Source organism: Erithacus rubecula, assembly GCF_903797595.1.
Source record: "Erithacus rubecula genome assembly, chromosome: 3".
NCBI lineage: Eukaryota > Metazoa > Chordata > Aves > Passeriformes > Muscicapidae > Erithacus > Erithacus rubecula.
Window position 1 is genome coordinate 19,787,063 of NC_136689.1, and position 20,574 is coordinate 19,807,636.

At 39.2% G+C, this 20,574-nt stretch overlaps 1 protein-coding gene across 1 annotated transcript in view; it reads left to right on the forward strand.

The window, feature by feature from the left end:
• Window positions 1-20,574, forward strand: part of CUBN (cubilin) — a gene marked incomplete at its 5' end in the record, with an annotated part of 139,034 nt that overhangs the window by 75,402 nt on the left and 43,058 nt on the right. The window contains 14 exons of the mRNA XM_079301094.1: window positions 1,530-1,686; window positions 3,357-3,473; window positions 5,237-5,350; window positions 6,909-7,037; window positions 7,322-7,454; window positions 10,363-10,568; window positions 11,483-11,664; window positions 13,281-13,470; window positions 14,111-14,308; window positions 14,626-14,772; window positions 15,636-15,826; window positions 16,105-16,288; window positions 17,640-17,814; window positions 18,864-19,042. Of these exons, the coding sequence (XP_079157220.1) occupies window positions 1,530-1,686; window positions 3,357-3,473; window positions 5,237-5,350; window positions 6,909-7,037; window positions 7,322-7,454; window positions 10,363-10,568; window positions 11,483-11,664; window positions 13,281-13,470; window positions 14,111-14,308; window positions 14,626-14,772; window positions 15,636-15,826; window positions 16,105-16,288; window positions 17,640-17,814; window positions 18,864-19,042 (2,302 nt within the window). The remainder of the gene's footprint in view (window positions 1-1,529; window positions 1,687-3,356; window positions 3,474-5,236; window positions 5,351-6,908; window positions 7,038-7,321; window positions 7,455-10,362; window positions 10,569-11,482; window positions 11,665-13,280; window positions 13,471-14,110; window positions 14,309-14,625; window positions 14,773-15,635; window positions 15,827-16,104; window positions 16,289-17,639; window positions 17,815-18,863; window positions 19,043-20,574) is intronic.

Below are 20,574 nucleotides of genomic sequence, written 5' to 3' on the forward strand. Positions count from 1 at the left end.
GGCGTTGCAGACTTAATACTCCATCCCAAGATCCCACACAGCTAGCTAGTGTTCACAGAATCACAGGCAAATGTTTAATTCATGAGTACAGCATTGACTGTGTAGGGTATGTCAGGGGATTAAACAGGAGTTTTGTCCCTTGTTTCTTAGCTCTGAGGTTTATTTGAGACAGGTCATCTTTCAGCTGCTGGTTTGGTTTTTGTTTTTGTTTTTTTTTTTTTCACAAGTGTGTTCAAAAGCTTTTGAATACTGGAGGCAGAAACATTGCATTGTGTTACATAGTCTAGTTAAAAAATTGTAATTCATTGGTGCTGCCTTGCACAGACTAGCTAGAATATGAGGCATTTTGAAGTAGAGAAAGACATTTTCAATAAAAAGTACATGTCTTCTAATCTGATGGCATTTGTACGTCTTTTATAGAGCATTTAGCACCCTGGCTCCATTTTTGGGTGCTCCCATACACATTTTAATCCATATTTTTCTCCATTGTATGAAATGATGTGCCTATGGCAGAGCAGGACATTAATGCTGAAACAGGGACTGAATTCAGCTGCAGTTGCAGCCCAAAGGTTCTTCCTCTGTGGGTCCTGTAAATGTGCTGGGGGCTCCAGCACTCCTCCTGCTGAAGGCAGGCACTTCTGAGACTGTCCCATGGCAAACACAGCAACAACAAATCATCAATCAAATTCTGCTGGAGTGCTAGGAAGGATTAATGGGAGACTGAGGCTGTGGCCATTTTTCTCTCTCTGTACTTTCTTTTGTCAAAATGTTGATGTTGCTTCAGTTACAAATTCATTGTTTCTAAGTACTCTGTACTTCTCTTCCTGATTGTGAAACAGGAAGGAAACAAAATTATCAGCTGTAGGGGAAGAAAAGAGAAGGAAGACATTAGTGGTAAAATTAAATGTGAAGTTTTGCAAACCTGTCTATTTTCTTCCTCTTTTTTTTTTTTTTTTTTTTTTTTTTTTTTTTTACCTTCTGCTTAAATAGCACTTCATTTATATGTGTGTAATTCAGCACTCTAAAGCTGTTATAAAACAGATATAGGACTCTAATCCTTGATTCTGGAACTAAAAACCATAATCCTAGTGAATTTTATCCCAAGTCACAGCTCTCTCATGGATGCACCAGTTGCATGTTTGGGCCAGTTTGGAAATCTTTACTGAGACAAGATGTAGGGTTTAACTGAATGAAAGTTATACAGGAGCTATGTTAGCCATTGACAGAAAAAATCAAATATATGGGGACATCTGGATTGTTAAAGGAGACTTGCTTCAATACCCACTATACTTGAAAGAAGATGTTTACTGGGGGCATTTCTGTTACAAGGGTCACAATAGTTTCAACCTGAAATATGTGCATTTTTTGGAAATTGCCTTGTAAGATAGGCAATGTACAGTTTGTTTGCACTGCCCACAGCAGGACTACATCATGATCAACATATATGAAACATAAGAGAAGGAATGGAATAAAAGTCTTCTCAATACTCCCTTTAAAACCAAATATTTCATTTTATCTTTTCCTAACAGGTATTTGATGGTCCTAGCAATGAAGCACCCCTTCTTGGAAGGCTCTGTGGAGCACAGCACCCTGCTCCTATCACATCCTCCCAGAACCTGATGTACATCCGACTGCACTCCGACACCACCATCCAGCACAGGGGCTTCAGTGCTCGCTTCACCCAGGGTAATTTCATCATTCACATTAAGGCATTTTTATCTGATCACCACTTTGTAGCTGGCACAGTCTTTTAGCACAGCTGATAATGGGAAGTGTCATTTCTACCCATGCTGCACACTGCTGTGTATCTTTACCAGGAACAAATTTTTCCAAATTATAGATGAAAGATTTTAAAGTCTTTAAGGATCAACTTAGATTCTTTAACTGGGAAAAGAAGAAATCATAATTTTCATAGCAAGGCATCTAGCACACATCAGCTACCTCTTATTCTTCCTTCCTAGAGTTAGCTGTCCATAACTGTCCTGAGAAAAATGTGCAACTGGCATTTTCCACAGACCTAGTGACAAAATAACATTTTATATGTCCATCCATGCGCATGAATCCGAAAAGCTATAAAAGAATTCTGTGTGGTGCTGTTGATGAAGTCCATGGATTCAGGCTGCACACCCTGCCAAACATCAACTATCCAATTTGTGGTGGACTAATTGGTATTTTACATGGATTCTTTTTTAATGAAAAATGACACCAACTGGGCAGAATTTTTCCTGAAGTTACATATTATTTGATACCTGGTGATTTGCTTTTACTTTTTCTCAGTAATTTGAGAAACAGTTTTTCCCTGAGATACAGACATTTAATTTTTGCAGAGAAAACCAGTTTCTCTCATTTTCCTCTCAGGATTCTTTTCACTAAAATTATTGCTTTTCCCAGAAACGTTTCTTTTGTTGAAAATATTGTGAAAAAATTATGAGGAAAAGGAGGATTTTGTATCAACAAAAATCTCAGAAACCCCAGTTACTGAGGTACTAGTTAGATACCTAATTAGGCATTTCTTGCTAACAGCTGTGAGAGCCTAAACTGTTCAGCTTTCTCAGAACACATTTACTGGATTCAGTACTGCACAAACCATGTCTGGTGAGTGAGGGCTCTCTGCCTAGGATGTTAGCAACCCAGTTTCCCTCTTCCTGAGAGAACTCAGTTAACTAAATCCCTTCTTTTCTTTGGTATTTTACAATAAATAAGCACAATAAATAAGCCTCACTGCTTGGGACTCATCTCCTCCCCCTGCAGTTTAAAGCAGGTGTGTGTTAAACTCTGTCCTGGGCAGTTTATGAGCAGCCAGTGAGCTTAGAGATGAGGCACTGTCAGCCAGAGTTCTGCACTCAGTCAAGCTCTAGCACATGTGCAACACCTCACACAACTGCAGTTTTGCTGGCAGCTCACAAGAGGATCCTGCCAGTGCAATGTGGGGCCACCCTTGGGTGGTGGAAGGTTGTGGGCAGTTGCTTAGGATTTTATTCTTCCTAGTTGCCGACATAGACAAATGACCAGAGAAATAGGTGTATTGCACTACCCTGAATCCAAGTTATTTTGGCCCCAAGATATCTCTTCATGAAGAGATGAAAATTATCTGGTCTAAAGTCATTCTGGCTTCTTGCAGATGGTCAGCCAGGTGCAGCATGGCATGTGGTTCCATGTCAAGAAAGTGCAGCCAGTGCTGGGAGCTAATCCTTAAGTGTCTTCTGATTAACTACTATTGCAAATTTTATCCTCATTTCATGCTGATGTACCATGTTACACTTTGTACATTCATTTTCACTACTGAATCTAAGCAGGGTGATTTGTATATATAAATATTTATATATGTACCTGTATCTTTGTGTTTCATTCTAAAGCATGTGGAAGTTTCATAGAGTCAGATTCAGTTGGGGCAGCAATTTCCTCTCCTCTGTATCCTGCCAAATACCCAAACAATCAGAACTGCAGCTGGATTATTCAGGCTCAGGAACCATGTAAGTAACAACATCTTTTATAGTTAGTTGGGATGACTAACATCCTCATCTTTTTTTCTGTAATAACAATGTAAAATTCCTCCTTTATTTCTTTAGGAAGTTCTGCATCCTGGTAGTTGGTGAGTGTGGCTCTCCCAATCTGTCATGAGTCAGATTTCACTGAAAAGATTTAGTGCATAGCGAGGAAAACAATTTACAACTTTGTCATCTTAGCTAATTTACTGCAACCCAAGTGTTATAATTATAAATGAGTTGTTGAATACTATGTGAAGTTGGATTAATTTGTGATAAAATCTAAGGGTTTAGATATAATTAAAGCACTTGTATTTAGCGGACCTTTTTTTGGTCTGGAGTTTTCAAGTTGGAGTTGTGTTACATGAAATCTATGCTGTTAACATTAAAAAAAATTAGATTTAATAATGAGAAAAGGTACACAGAAAATTCAATTTCAAATGCAAACAAAAAAATATAAACTGTTGTTAAGTGCACAGATACACTCTCAGCCGTCGCATGGCACTACATCAATAAATACTGCACATACATTGCATTGCATGCCCATGTCCAATAGATTTAGCCAATGGCAGGCCACAGCAGAGTTCCTGCTCTGCTTTTACTGGGAAAGCCAACAAGTCTCCTGCCCTGGCCACCCACTGTGTTTTTCCTTTTTGCTGTGTATCCTGAGGACCAGCATTGATAGCGGTAATTGATTGACCGGGCGGGACACAAAGGAGTGTGACACACGTGTATGCAGCTGAGTGCCAGGCAGGGCACCCTGCTGGCTGCAGCCTGGGCTCCATGGCTGTCACTTCAGCCTGGCACCCTGCTGGCTGCAGCCTGGGCTCCATGGCTGTCACTTCAGCCTGGCACCCTGCTGGAGGCAGCCTGGGCTCCATGGCTGTCACTTCTGCTTATTCAAGCCAATTAAGTGGGGCCCAATGAGAAGTAAAATATTTGTGTCAAATTCAGCTTGGTCAGTGTGGGAGAAAGCTTAGTTATTATCAAAATCATGAGACACTTTCTGACCCACTCAAACTGCATGGAACCCTAAGGGCAGTAGTAACTTCTGTCCCAGACAGAAGTCCTAGAAGGACAGCTTCTCTTCTGCCTGCTGTGACTTCACCTTTGTTTGTATCAGACAAGCAAGAGCAGTAGGAGGGTCAAAATACCTTGACTCAGAAATCCTCTTTTTTCATGATATAGCCTGCAGTCCAAGAGTGTGGAAAATCCAATTCTGTACAAGTATAGCTGAGGGTAGTTAATGATCCTTTGACCAGTCCAATTGATGAACATGGAATGTTGCAATATGATGAAAGAAGCGGATCTCTCTAAGCCTGGAGCAGGGCACATTTGTCCAGATCTATGGTATAGATCACAAAGGGACAGCAGGTCATGGGTGTGTAGCTTTTGTTTCTGCATGTCTGTAGATTTTCCATGTTTTATTTGCTAATGTTTTCAGTATATAATGAAGTTGTCCAGAAACAAGGAAGTTTAAATCCGTGTGTATATGCTAAATCCTGTCCTTCTAATGTCAGTTGAACTAGAAAGGACTGAAGGGAGCTGAAGAGATTTACCAGGACTTTTGCACTAAAGGTTAATGCACTTACGTCAGATTAATTCAATATATAATGAGAAAACTACTTCAGATGATATGCTTTATGGCGATTCGTTGACTTCAGGGGAAAAAAAGAACATTGGTTTGCATATAATTTTTTCTTTGTGAAATTACAAACTTCTTCCTAACTTTTACTCTTTGCTGTTGCCAGTCAACCACATCACACTTTCGTTCACTGACTTTGATATTGAAAATGATGGACAAAACTGTACAACAAATTTTGTGGAGATTTTGGATGGGAATAACTATGAGGCTCCTCTTCAAGGTATTGTAACTTTCCCTTCTGTATATCTATATAGAATAGCACCCAAGGTAAGCAGGAGAAGGTTTTCTTCTCATGATCTCTTGCTTCATGGATTTTCTTTGATAACAGAATCTCCTTGGCCTCTCTGGCCAGAGGGAATTGAGAATGGAGACTAAGCCTTCAGTGTGAATGGCAGAGTCCTCCCAGGCTCTGACTATGCCCTACTAACCTGCAGTTTGGTGTTTACTCCAGCTGCCTTTTTCTTCCTCCTCAGCTGAACAATATTGGGAACCAAGCAATTCAGTTTAAACAGAATTTCCAGTTAATTTTACAAAAACATAACATAACTCACAAGCACAGCAAATAACTACAGTCCATGCTAAACACAAGTAAGCAAGCTGCAGACTTCTGGGAGCAGAAAATGGTTTTTCATCAAGCTGTGGAAAGCCTAATTTTTCTGTCCTTCCTGACTTTTCTATAGCTTTCTTCTGGACAGTACCATCACCTTCAAGTGCCAGGAGCAGCCTGAAGCAGCAAAATTCAGAGCCCTGGCCACAGGGTGGTCCCAGCTCTCCTCATATCCCTTGGGCTGCCTCTAATTCCTTTCTGGAAAATCGAGAATATCTCTGTCTTATTATGTTCTCCCCTACTCTGTTTATGTACATGCTCTTTTGATGGGAGTGGGGCTGCAGTCAATTGAAATGGTTTGTAACTAGTAGCAGAATTCATTTTTTGTCTCCTGTCTTTGGCTTTCACTTGCCAAAATGACTTTTAAGTACTTAAAGGGGACATGTAAGAAAAATGGGAAAAAAACATTTTAGAAAGTCATATTGAAATTGTCATGGTTTTAAAAGAAGTTAAATTTCAACTAGATATAAAGAAAAATTTTTTTACAATGAGGATGGTGAAATACTGCAGCAAGCTGTCCAGAGGACTGGTAGATGCCCTGGAAACATTCAAGGTCAGGCTGGATGATGTTCTGAGCAGCCAGATCTAGTTGAAGATGTCCCTGCTCATTGCAGGGTGGTTGGACTAGATGATCTTTAAAGGCTCTTTCCAACCCAAAGTATTCTATGATTCTAGCTGCTATCTTTCTTTTTACTGTCTGATGCCTTTTTGACAGACCTTGACTCATATTCCTAATCCCCTTGTTACAGTCCATTACAGGAGTAATGGTCTGTTATTTTTCAGTTGGGTTTTTTTCCCCATCCCAATTGAGCAAAATGGACACTGCTGTCAGATATATTTGATAGGTTTTGTTGGGGCTTATTTCCAATTAGGCAGTAATTCCTCATTTTTTTCATTTTCATTGAGGGCACTCAATGACAGCCAGGACAAGGGTATCTGAAGTGGGGTAGGTCCTTTACCAAAATGTTAAAAAAAATTGCCACAAGAGTTGAGTTTTGTGCAAATGTAATGAAGTGTTTCTTTTTTTGTAGATTGAATTGACAACTACAATTGTAAGCAACAAACATTACTCCTGCTTGTTGTCAGGCATTAGTTTCAAATGTAAAATTACCAGTAATAATTGCATGTAAAATACTGGTTTTTTTTCCCTCTCTGGTCTGCTCTCTTTCAGGCCGTTACTGTGGCACTACTATGCCACACCCTATCACTTCTTTTGGTAATGCCTTGGTGGTGAATTTCATCTCCAACACCAACATTGCTGCCAGGGGCTTCCATGCCACCTATGCTGCATCATCATCATGTAAGTCCATACAACAGGTGCCACTTCCTTATGCCTCTGTCTTTTAATAAAAAGAACAGATCCTTTACCTCTTTTTCTCTCTGCCATTCAATTTTTGAACCTCCCCTGTTGCCCTTCCTCTTTTTGGCCAAGGTCTCAGCAAGTACATCAACAAGCTAAAGAGCAAAGAGACAAGGAGAAATGCTTTCTTGATTAGCAAGTGCTCTGTCTCTGCCTAGCTTTTTTGTTTTGTGTTTTTTTTAATGCCATCCTCTCCAAGCCCTGTTGTCTCTCTCTCGTTGCAGCCTGCGGGGGCACTTTCCACACGGACAGAGGAGCTTTCAGCAGCCCTGGCTATCCCGAGCCGTATCCGCCCAGCAGCGAGTGTGTCTGGACAATCCTCAGCTCCCCTGGCAACCGCCTCCAGCTCTCCTTCATGTAAATGGGGTTATTACTCAGCCCTTAGCAGACCTGAGGGAAGGATGCTCTGTGTTTATTAGGAAATGTAATTACCGAATGATAACGCTGAAACGTATTTTTAGAGTGACTTGGAAAGAGAACACAGCAGGGGGTAGTGGCAGCTTGCAATCAGTGTTTCCCTGTATTAGTCTTTGCTGATATTAAGGCATATACAGCATTATATAAATAGGTGGTTTATTATTTGAACAGCATGGGATGCTGAAGAAGCCAGTTCTTACTCATAAACAAGAAGAGGAAATTTAGCATCACTCTGCCTTTTCTTTACAAAGGAAATTCCTACAATATAAAGATTTATTTTAGTGTTTATTATATAGCTGAGTAATATAAAGGGACCAGATATTCCACACATTGTAGGGTTATGCCTCTGGAGGGATCTTGATGCATTTGTGAGGTGGGCTGAGGCAAACCTCATGAAATTCAGCAAAGTCAAGTGCCAGGTCCTTCATCTGGGTCAGGGCAATCCCAGATATGCCCACAGGTTGGGCAGAGAAGTGATTGAGAAAAGCCCCATAAAGAAGGACTTGGGGGTGATGGTTGATGAAAAACTCAACATGAGGCAGCAGTGTGCACTCACAGCCCAGAAAGCCAAAGGAGTCCTGGGCTACACCCAAAGGAGTGTGCCTAGCAGGTCTAGGGAGGATTCTGCCCCTCTCTTCTGCTCTTGTGAGATCCCACCTGGAACAATGCATATTGTTGTGTTGTCCCCAGTGTAAGAAAGATATGGAAGCCATGCAGGTGTAAAGGGGACAGGAGCACCTCCCTTGTGAACACAGGCTGAGAAAGGGCTGAGAAAGTTTGGGCTCTTCAGGCTAGAGAAGAGAAGACTGTGTGGAGACCTCTTAGCAACCTTCCAGTACCTGAAGGGGGCATACAGGGAAGGTGGAGAGAGACTCTTCAGGGCAAGGGGCAATAGGTTCAATCCAAAAATATACAGGTTTGGATTAGACATTAGAAAGAAATTCTTTACTGTGGGAGTGATGAGGGTCTGGAACAGGTTGCCTAGAGAAGTTGTGGATGCCCCAAACCTGACAGTGTTCAAGGCCAGACTAGATGGGGATTTGGGCAATATGGTCTTGTAGAAGGTACCCCTGTCCATGATAGGGGGTTTGGAACTACTTGATTTTTATGGTCCCTTCCAACTCAAAACATTCTATGATTCTATTCTGAGATTCTAAAATTGATGATAAACTCTTCAAAATTTATCCAGCAGTTAAAGCAGAGAAGCTACTACAACAGGAATCAGAAGAATACGTGATAGAATTTTGTTTTCCCTTCAGTAAACTACCTTTATTTGAACACTTCTGACAGAGAAGTCATGTGGAGAATAATGTGGAGTCCTTTACCAGAGCTGTTAGGTCGTTCTTTACCCATGAAGTAGATTTCTGAGCCTCCCTCTTTCCGGGCACCAAACAGTGGCTGCTGCCAAGAAAGAGAGCACTGACCTTTAGCAAAGCTTGCCAAGAATGAGCAGGAAAAGAAAACTAATTCGGAAGGCTGCATTTGCAGTTAATCAGAACAAAAGGAAAATTTTTCTGGTAACACATTGACTGCATAAGGCACAACTTGTTAGGCATGTGCTGATTCACTAATGCAATGAAAAGGACATTCTATTCCTCCACTACTCACTGGAGCAGAGAAAAAGCACTACAGCCTGGAAACGCTTTCCAATATCTTTTCCAAAAGCTTGAAAACATTTTTCAAAATGCTACAAAATAAGCACTACCTTTTCAGAAACAACCCAAAATTCTAGTGTGAAGCAGAAACTTTCAGTGGAACATTCACTTATATAAAGTGACACTGAGTAGATGTTAATTCTTTTCTTTTCAGTTACACTTAGCTGAAAAGCAGGCTGAAAATACTGGAAAACATGGAGTAATTGTGTTAGAAAGCACTGTTTGTTTTATTTCCTGTAATGTTAGGGGGTTATGAAGTTTTGTTGGCATGAGGCATTAATTTTCTTCAGCTCAGTCTGAACTGAAATGCCTATCTTGCAATGTGAGGGTTAGCTTTAAATTGTTCTGAAGTATATCCATATGAGTGGTTGGAACCATTTCACAGCATGGTATGCTGAACACATATGGCTATATTCAAGTCTGGAAGGAAGAAGTTGTTACCAGAGTATCAGAAAGTATGAGCATTTAAGGCATTGGTTATTGGAGGCACTCTGGAATCTTTGCTCTACATTCATAGCCTGCTTCTGAAAGCCATGTTGGTCTGTATGAAAGCAATTCACTTAGAATAACAGATGATTCTTAGAATATATTTAGCATTCAACTTGGTGCAATAATTAAGAATTTATAATTTGATTACTTTATCTCATTTCTTTTCTATGGTAAAAAGTAGTTAAGAGGAGGTGATAACAATCCTTGTTACAATTTTGCATACCCAGATATGCAAAAGTCAGAGGTCAGAGAAACAGTAATGTTTTATAATTCTAGAGAAACTGCTATGAGATTTCTGACCTCTGAGATGTTAACTACAACTAAGTTAGCAATTATTTTCTCACCACATAGTGTGCTGAAATAATACACATATGAAGGGGCTAAAATATTCTCTGCACCCAGCACTGGATTTACATTAAAAATCTGGATTATATCTCAGGATTTTGTGAGTTTCATGTTGTTCTTGGAGAACCAAGAAATTTTAAAAGGATTTGAGAACTCTTTAAGATGTGTAACTCTAAATAAGGGTCTGGAAAGTGAGTGCCCTGTATTGATGGCTTTGACTGGTGCTGAGGGTTTTGTTTCTGCCCTTTTCTTAACTCTTGCAGTAGGATATCATCTACAGTGGGATGAATGGCCTGGCAGGCCACACTCTGACACTCAGTCATATGCATGCTAATGCTCTTCTACTGCTATTGAAACAGAGCATTTCAGATGGAGGAGAGCAGGAGCTGCACCAAGGATTACCTGGAGATTCGTGAAGGGAACAACACAGGCAGGCTGGCAGGACGATTCTGTGGGAGCTCCTTGCCTTCCAATTACACATCCACTGTGGGACATATCCTGTGGGTCAGATTTGTCTCAGACAGCTCAGGCACAAATGTTGGCTTCAGGGCCACCTTCTCTCACTGTAAGTAGATGTAATTTGTTTAAAAACTATTGTTCTTTCATAGTACTTCTGAAATTATTCTAAGAAGTGATTGTTTTGCCCTCTAAAGTCTATTAGAAAATATTTGCTGATATTAAAAGGTCTATTAATTCACTTTAAAAGTATTTTGTAAAATATCTGCTGAATGTAAAGAGATGCTGTTAAACATGCCAGAAGAGAATTCGTTTGCATGTAAGTATAACATATTTATTAGGCAGTTGGCAAATCAAGAAAAAAGTATTTCTTTCCCAGCTTTCCATTTTGCTTTTTGAGTGTGACAGTGTCAATCTTCTGGTTTGGATCTAGATTCTATCAACCAGGGAGCGAAATTAGAAAAAAGGAAATTATGCCAATTTATAGATCCAAAATTTCAAGGGACCACTGCCAGAATCAGTCTGACTTGCTGCATGAACAGACTGCTGAAGCCAAACATCCACAGCCATTTTGATTATGCAAGCTAAACTTCTAATAATTTTCCTTCTTTTGGGATTTACTCCTTTTCAAAATGAATTATCGATAGTTCAGACCTCAATGAAGTCAGAACCATTTCTCACCAGAACACACACATATATTTAAAAAAAAAAAATCTTCAATGCTTTTGGGTAGAAATGGACACAAAGTAGTCAGAGTCAGGGCAGAGTTTTGATGGGCTGTCTTCCTGTTTCTCCTACACGTAGACACACATGCCTCAAATGGGTAATTTCCATCAGAAAAGGGAACACTGCATCTCTCAAAACAAGAAAATAATTAGATGTGCATCTTAGAACTGTCTGGGACATGTCTTACAACCTTAGAGCACTGTCTAGGCCTAAGTAAATTAAGCCAGATAGGCACTCCAGTGATTATTTTGCTTTAGGTGAATTAGAGGCATTAGTTGTCTCTTTCTCTTTTTTCAGTGTATGGAAATGACATTGTGGGAGACAGAGGACAAATAGCTTCACCACAGTGGCCCAGAAGTTATCCTCCCAACTCCAATTACCAGTGGAGGATCAGTGTCAATGCTTCCCAGGTTATCCACAGCCGGATCCTGCAGATGGACATTGAGAACCATCCCAACTGCCCCTACGACAGCCTAAAGGTGACTTCATTCTCAGAAGTTATTTTATTTCAGTCAGCTTTAGGAAAATGGATCAATAGAGAAACCTGCAAGATTAATGGGGAGCATTTCTGGGGATCTGGTGTGAATTATTGGTTTTGCTGTGTTGTCCTTTCAGAAATTCAGTAATTAAATTTCCTATTTATAGGAAGAGTTACATACTCTTTGGCTCCCTAACAGATATTTCCAATCTGTAAGTTTGAGATTTACTAAAAATACATCTGCAATGGTACAATCCTGAATATTACTGTTCAAGAATTTCAGGTCAGATACCAGACTGAAATTTGCTTCCTGCTGGTTCAGTTAAGGACAACAGTGATAGTAACATCTTGATGCTTCTAAAAATAAAGTTACTTTAAAATCCTACAAGGAACGATTGTTTACTTGCTCCTTCTTTGCTCTCTTGGCTGCTGGCAGTAGAAAGGTGCCTCTTTCTTCCAGTTTGATTGGTTTTCTATACCCCCCTGTAATACAGTCTAGCCAGGTTAAAATACAGAATAGTGGAATAGTTTGGAGTTGGAAGGGGCCTTTTACAGGTCATGTAGTCCAACCCCCCCAGCAATAATGAGGGGCTTCTTCAATACAGTACTCATGGTGCTAAGCAAAATAAACAATAGAGAACAGAACTTCTTTCTGAGTTTAACTAACATAACCACTTAAATAAGGTAAATATCTTCTTGGTTTCTTTTTTTAATTAGCAGTAAAATTTAATCAATTATCTTTCCTTTTTATATTTGAGAAAATTAATACTAGTTCAGTATTTTTGGTTCATTATTAATTTAAATTATTAATTTACTGATAATCAAATGTAATATTAGTTCAAAAAGGAAATAAAACTTTTTATTTCATCTCATGTCATATATAGAAAGTATTTTTTCTCCTAACTCAACTTGCCTTTCTTTGTCCCTCTAAAAGCAAAATTAATTTCTTAAACCAGCTAGACATTTATTGAGTGTAAATCAGCCTGACCTTTAACCTGACTCAAGGATCAAATCACTAATGTCATGTTAATGTAATAATTCCAAGCTTTCTCTACTGTACCTTTTTACTGGGTGGCAGTTGAGAAGAACAGGATAAGCTTGAAAGGTGACAAAGGAGACACATCTTGTAACCAGACAAGATTTTGGGTTATAAATACATACCATGAAAAAAAAATTTCTGCATATTTATCTGATAGAACTCAAAATACATGTGCTCCTCAGTGGGGGGAAAAGATAAAGGAAAAAAGAAAAGTAATTACTTTTCTTGTCCCTGCATATCATGGTTGAGTTTTTTTTCCCATCAAGGAAAAAATTGTACCTGTGGACTTTTTGTAAAATGGGATGTCATTCTATGTCCCCAAAGAACAGCTTTGTGATAGGGAATGAGGTGAATTTGATGACTTCCATTCAGATCCTTTTTCTGTGAAAGCTTCACTTTTAACAGCATATAAAGGAAAGGGAGATTTTGTTCCCTTTTTATGAGAGGTTTCTTTCTAACTTGGTTTTGTTGAATGATCCCTTATTTAAAGAGTGTAATTTTCTCCTTGGAAATTGTCCAAGTATGGGGCAGATGAAAACCTGGCTCTGTGTGGATCAGCACTGTTCTTCTCTCTGCAGGTGTATGATGGGCCCACAGTTCATTCTCGTCTTATTGCAACCTACTGTGGTGCAGCCCCTGCTTCTTTTGAATCCTCTGGCAGTTCAATGACAATCCAGTTCCAGTCAGACTCATCTGTGGCTGGAAAAGGCTTTCTTTTGGAGTGGTATGCAGTGGATGCTTCTGCTGTTTCACAGACCATTGCTAGAGGTGGGTTTTCAGTAAGTTGCACAGTTACAAGTGATACAGCCAGTGATACACTCAACTTTACTTAAAGAATTCCAAACCAGCTTCCCCACTAGGGAGAGCATGAGTTATTAATGAGGGAAAGCTTTCAGTGACATTTTAATGAAGCATTTTACTATCTTTTAAAAACAATTTCAAGAGACCCTTAGATATAGTAATTTACAGTGTTCTAAAAATAAGCATGTTGCTAGAGGACCATTTTTCTTTACAAAGATATTTAACTAAATCTAAACATTTGTTATGCTTTCATGAAAAATTATCCCTCTTGAAAAACTATTCTAAATCATTGGCCATTGTGATATGAAACATTCACAATAACTTATGTTAAACTGTGGTAAATGCTCTTAGATATTTTGTTAGATATTCCTCAAGGTAAAATATGTCACATCATTGCTGCAGCAGGTGGCACATGAACATCCTTGTGGATGAGGATTTTCAAGTTTTATACTTCCAATCCAAACAGAAGTTGAAGAATTCCTGCATTACTGTAACTACACACATCATCACTGTGCCCTTGTTGAGCTTTATTATAGGACTGTCATCTTATGTTACATGAGGGTTTAAAAAGAGAATGCTTTATTTTTTGTCTTCTTGTCCATGACAGGTGCATGTGGAGGGGCTGTAACAGCTGAAGAAACACCTTCATTCCTCTTCTCACCAAACTGGCCAATGAATTACAGAAACCTTGAGGAGTGTATGTGGCTAATCAGAGCTCCTGGATCCACTGTGGAATTCAATATCCTGACACTAGACATAGAATCTCACAGCTCATGCAACTATGACAAACTTATTATCAAAGATGGTGAGAAGCCAATCTTGCCCTACCCTGACAGGATGCAGTAGAGACCCAAGGTCCAAATGCCCCAAATTCTTATCTCCACTGAGCTTAAGGAATGTAGATAGCAATGGGAACAGCACTCTTCCTCTAATCTGAGACATTCTGCTACTTAAAATAAAATTAGCAAATTATAGCAAAATATTTGGTGTCTATAAAAATATTTCTAAACCTGTAAGGGGTTAAAGGTCTTGTAAGCACCTTCCTGAAAGTGTGAGTCACAGCAACAAACAGGCAGATGTGCACTGATTCAGTGTTAAACTAATGTGTTCTTTTCATCTCAGGAGACAATAGTCTTTCCCCAGTACTGGCTACTGTGTGTGGACGAGAACCTCCTGGGCCAATAAGATCAACTGGAGATGCAATGTTCATCCACTTCACATCAGATGCAAGTGTCACTGGAGCTGGGTTTAATGCCTCTTATCACAAAAGTAAGACTTGTTTCTCTTCTCTTCCAGATAAATGTCTGCCTTGCTGCTAACAATGGGCTAAGAAACTCAGGCATTGTTAAGAGCTGTCTATAATTTAATTAATCACATACACCTCTCATGAATATGTGTTAATAAATATCTGACTCTGCAAAGGTAAAATTTGCTATCTGCCTAGCAATATAATGCAGCAAAGCATGATTCAGCCTGACCAGTCACTTCTCAGAAGGAAGAAAAGTGTATGCCTAAGTTTATAACAGCTCAGCTGAAGGGTGAAAAAATGCTCAGCTAAGAGAAGGAAATAAATGACTCAAAGCAGAAAAAGAAAAATGCAGAAAGCTGTATAAATTCTAGCAGGAATGCCAGCAATTTCTAGCAACAGTCCTCCCACATGAATTTAGGAATGATGACAGATTCCTGAATGGGCTGAGGCACCAAGAAAGTGTTAGGGCAACAGTGACAATCAGGGGAGTTTTTGTGACTGGCAGCTGGAGTAGGAGGCAGTGTTTTGGTTAAGGCTAGAAGCAATGACCTCAGACAGGGTAATGATAAGCTCATGCCATGGAGATCCTTGACATTGCTGCCTGCTCATTCATCTGCTAAGGCTGGGAACAGTCTCATGGTCAGGAATTTTGGTGTGTGTCATCTTGAAATCTATAAGCTTCCATTTTTGGAGATCATTCATCATGTGCATTGCTATGTGCCCACCAGTTCTTCATACACTCCTTTCAACTCCTTTCTTTTTTTTATTTTAACCCATCACATCTTCTAGGAGAGAGTTTTTCTCAAAAGGAATAGCTGGATATCTGATGCTTTCGAGTTTTTCTCTTTGCTTCAACTTTTATCTTTTTTTTTTTTTTTTTCAGGTTGTGGAGGTTATTTGCACACAAGCACTGGTGTGATAACATCCCCCAACTACCCTCAAAACTATTCTCCTAATCTAAATTGTTCCTGGCATGTAGTGGTAACCACTGGATTTATCATTGCTGTTCATTTTGAGCAGCCTTTCCAGATTAGGAGTGAGGATACTTCCTGCATCCTTGGAGATTATGTAGAGGTGAGGTTATTGGCTGAGTCACCAAATCCTCAAAGCTATTAAAGCTACTAAATCTTACAGATTTAAGTGTCAGTAAAGCAGCTCAAGATGTAATGGTGTGCAAACACCAAAGGGAAATACCAAAGATGACAGTTCTCTCTATCTCTTTTTATTAATGTACATTAATTAATCACTAGTATATTAATTTCCCCTGTTGCTGGAAGCAATAAGATGGTGTGTGCACAGAGTTTACATTCCAGGGCTGTTTGCTGGAGTAACATTATCAATTTCTGTTTTAGCTGAAGAATGGGTTAGATAATGCTGCCCCACCTTTGGTGTCTGCAAGAGGGCATGGACGGTTTTGTGGGAGCAGCCCCATCCCTACCATGTACACCACAGACAACCAGCTCTTTGTCCACTTCACTTCTGACAGCAGCAATGAGGGCCAAGGGTTCAAACTGAGATATGAGGCTAAGAGTCTAGGTAAGTCTAGCTAACACACTTAAATTCTGCAACTTATACATATGTAACTTGGAGTTTGTCCTCTTAAAGGATGTTTTTGTTCTAAGTCCCAACCTTGGTAAAATCAGATGTCTGCAAAAATGTCCTGTAATGTATAACTTCTAATCTGACACTCAGATTTCTCCTTTTTAAAGCGTGTCAGGCTTAGGTCACAGAACCTGAAGATATTAAAATAAAGATTTAAAAAAAAAAAAAAAAAAAAAAAAAAAAAAGAAAAAAAAGGTTATTTAGTAGAGAATTGGCATCTACCATTAGGAAGAGATTTTAAAAATTCATACAGGAAAGGGAAAAATCTTCTGGAAACAAGAATTTTATTTTGAACATTTAGTACCCAGTGCAAGAGCTAAATGAAGTTAGGAACTTTTCAGGGTAGTGTGTCTAAAAAGGTGGCAACATTTCTCACATGTTTTACTCCCAGCTGAAAAAATAACATTAATTGCCAAAGCCAACTTCTTTGAAAGAATGAACAGAATGGAGATTCAGGTCCCAGGAGGAAAACACAAACTTGGCATTTGCAGTTATCCCACTGTGTTCATAGCAGACACCACTTGGCACACTTGGAGACCTGTTAAACAGTATATCTAAACAACTAAGGCAACCTGTCAATCAGTTCTAATCTTTAAGTGCTAGATTTCTGCCTGTTTTCCCTGCTGCCCCAAAGAATTAGCATTACTTCACAGAATTCATGAGGGGAATAGGTGAAGCTGTACAACAGCATTTCTACCACTTCAGTTTATGGACTTGAGCAAAGCCCCAGGTTAAACCAGTATTGCCAGAATTGCAGAATATAGAGGGGACTGGGGACAGAAAGGCTCTGGTCAAAATAAAGGTATTTTTGTCAGGTAAAGGACCTCAACAAACCTTCATGTTTGCTCTGACTGGCATTCCTCACACATTCATTATTATCTCAAACAGACAGTTCTTGGTAAGTAGAAGTTGGGAATGATTCATAGAAATATTGATGGGTCTGGAAATATTGTGGACTTCCTAGCTCTTGGGAATTGGCATAGGAACAAGGCAAGAAATACGTTTTCTGCTTGTTTTATAAGCAATCAAAGCAAGAAGTAATTGCAGTTTAATCCAGGACTCTGAACATTTGGAAATGAGGACTAGGTAAGCAGGAGCACAGGGATATAAGATTCTACTCCATTAAAATGTTTTCCCATAGTGAACAATAAAATGCATTTGTTTTTTGATGTGACTGTATGACAACAAAAGGAAACTGTGTTGGAATATAGTGAAAAGTAATATTTTTTATGCCTCACCCATTTCCTTTTCATGCTGTTTTTTATTAACAATCTTTTCTTCCCAGCCTGCGGAGGGAACATTTATATCAATGATTTCAACCCCAGTGGATACACATCTTCCCCCAACTATCCAAGCAATTACCCTCCACATGCTGACTGTGTCTGGACCATAACTGCTCCCAATGGACATGCAGTAGAGCTGCAATTTGAAGATCAGTTCTACATTGAACCTTCACCAAAGTATCCATCCACATTATTTTGCCTATTTTTCTTCAGAGACTCCATTCTGATTTTTCTTTCTCTGTTACTTTCTCTAGTTCCTCCCAGAGAACAAACACTTCTATACTTAAAATCAAATGGGGATCAGAAATTTTGGAGAGATCACTGGAGCTATCAGGTCACTGGTTTACATTCCTAGGATGTTGCAATGCATAACAGAAATTAGTATGAGAGAAAAAGTGGAAACATCCAGGATGGAAAGGTGCTTTCTGTAAAATCTGTGCCAGTAGTGCTTTCACATTCAGGTTTTCAGTAATTTGGACTCTTGGGTGCTTTTACAGCCAAGGGTTTGCCACCATGACACTTTGCCTTCCTCCTCCATTGCCTGGTGGCTAGTTTGCAATGGGTCTGCACATTTTGCTCTCCCTGCCTGAAGCATAAAACAAGGCTAGCTATTTTCCAGCTGATGTAGCTTCATTGATAGGGGCTGGGCCACTGTAAGGCAAAGGTGAGCCTGTGAAACCATGTCCAGGAAAAATAATGAAGGATGGAGAATCCCAAAGGTGTCCTTTCTGACTTCCAGGACAATGCATAATTCTGAAGGCAAAACTTATAGTTGCGATATTTTGGATCTTTGTATGCCCACCTATTTAGACCCCAGAAGTGAATTTTTTCTTCTCATAATCTATCTTCTTTTTGTCCCTTAATTCAACACTTCTCAGTGAGACTTAATAGGGAATATCTGCTGAATCTGAATCCTGCCAAAAATGTATTTAAGATAACCACAACTACTTTGCCAGTGCTGTTCATATCCCTACCAGAATGTGCTCCTCTCAGATCTGATCTGATCATAGACTGAGTTTTAGATGAGTCTTTCTCAACATTTCTCGCACTTCTTTTGATTCAATTATTAAATAACTGAAATGGATTATGATCTTGTTGATTCTATCCTCATCACACTGCATGGAAACCAATCTAATTCACTACAGCTTCATGACTTTATGCACATGCTGGAATGATTTTGAACCACTACTGCCATACACTGAAAACAAAACTTGTCTCTCTTCCAGCTGCACTTCCAGTTTCCTGGAGCTGCGCAGCGGGGCTGACTCCAGTGCCCCCCTCATTGCCAGGCTCTGTGGGGCTTTGATGCCAGGCTCACAGAGATCCTCAGGAGCTGTCATGTACCTCAGGTTCAGGTCTGACAGCAGCTCCACACACGTGGGATTCAATGCTAAATACTCCATTGGTAATGCTTTCATTTGTCTGTTTCTATGATTTTAAAGATGATTTTGGTCTCAAGTGTTAGACTTTTGTAATAGGGCTTAAATCAGAGCTGTGGGGTGGGCTGACAGGAGCATGCCTCTTTCAGTTAGTGTTAGAGCTAAGGCATCAGAATATCAGCATGTTCTGCACCTAGGAAGAGCTGAAAATTAGGGAAATATTAACAGGAAAGAGCTCATAGGCCAGCAGCAGAAGAAACAACTACTACTTGTCAAAACCAGTTGTCAAAGGAGCAGTAGAAAAAAGGTCAGTGTGGATAAAGTAATGTAACATGGTTTGATTTTCAGAATTGCAAACTTAGTGTCACTTTCATGAGCAGGGTTCTGAAGGGGAATGTGAAGATCAGCTGAGAACTGGCAGTACAACAAATTAGGAGCATTTCTATGTAAATGAAATGAAAATCAATCAATAATAAAGATACTAGACAAACAGGAGCAGCATAATAATGGACTGGGAAAGGAATGAGCTGTGGGAACCATTATTAGTCATCTGGGAAAGAAATACTTTAGTTACCTGTTCTCAAGCTGCAAAAACAGAGTTAGAAAGCCCTAGAAAAAATTTAAATTCAAGAAAATTTAGTCCTTGATCAAATTCAGAACTATACTACTTTTTTAGGTTTGATAATGTTAATAATCTTCAAAGAATAACAGCCATTATGGTAGTATCACTTATACAGGAAATCTAGGACTGTTAATTTCTCAAAGGCAAAGTAGTGAACTATATTGTTTTATACAGAGTTTTGCTCATTGCATTAGATCTGAAACACTAAAGCCAAAATAGAGTGCTGTCATATTTCTGAATGTGAAAACTGAAGAAACTTGCATGTATACATATATTTGTAGTATATGAAGCCATAATGTACATTTAACCATAACAGATCTACAGTGTCTTAGCTGAATGCCAGTCATCCTGAAGCAAAACACTAACAACTCTTGGACCTACACATGACCACCCCAAGAATCACACCATGTACCATGTTACTCTGTGCCTTACTACTAAAAATTTATGTTTGCAGATACTGCAGACAAATGAGTGTTCAGAGAGAGAGAGAGAGAGAGAATTAAAAAATAATAGCTGTTTTACACACTGTGCAGGTATTAGTTACTAAGGCATCACAAGGAGTGAAAAGAAAAAGGACTCTGAACTATAACTGTTGACCCAAACCAGATGTCAGCATTTGTCTCCCAAAAAAATTGAGATCCACTTAGCAAGTTTCGTATCTTTTTAATTTACCTGTTACATCTTTGCAAGGTTTTCTGGTAAATGTGGACATAGATAGAGATTAGATTGAAAACTGTGAGTTTATTCAAATTATGAGAGATATGAAAGAGAGGAAGGCATGTTTGCCGTGGCAGGGTGTGGTGGGGGATATGAAAAAAACAAAACAAAGCAAAACAGCAATCAGGACTGATTGAGTTAGATTAAAACCATGGAAGATTTTTAATTGGAAGGCAATTCCTGTCTTATTACCACAGCTAGAGAACAAGTCAATTGTAC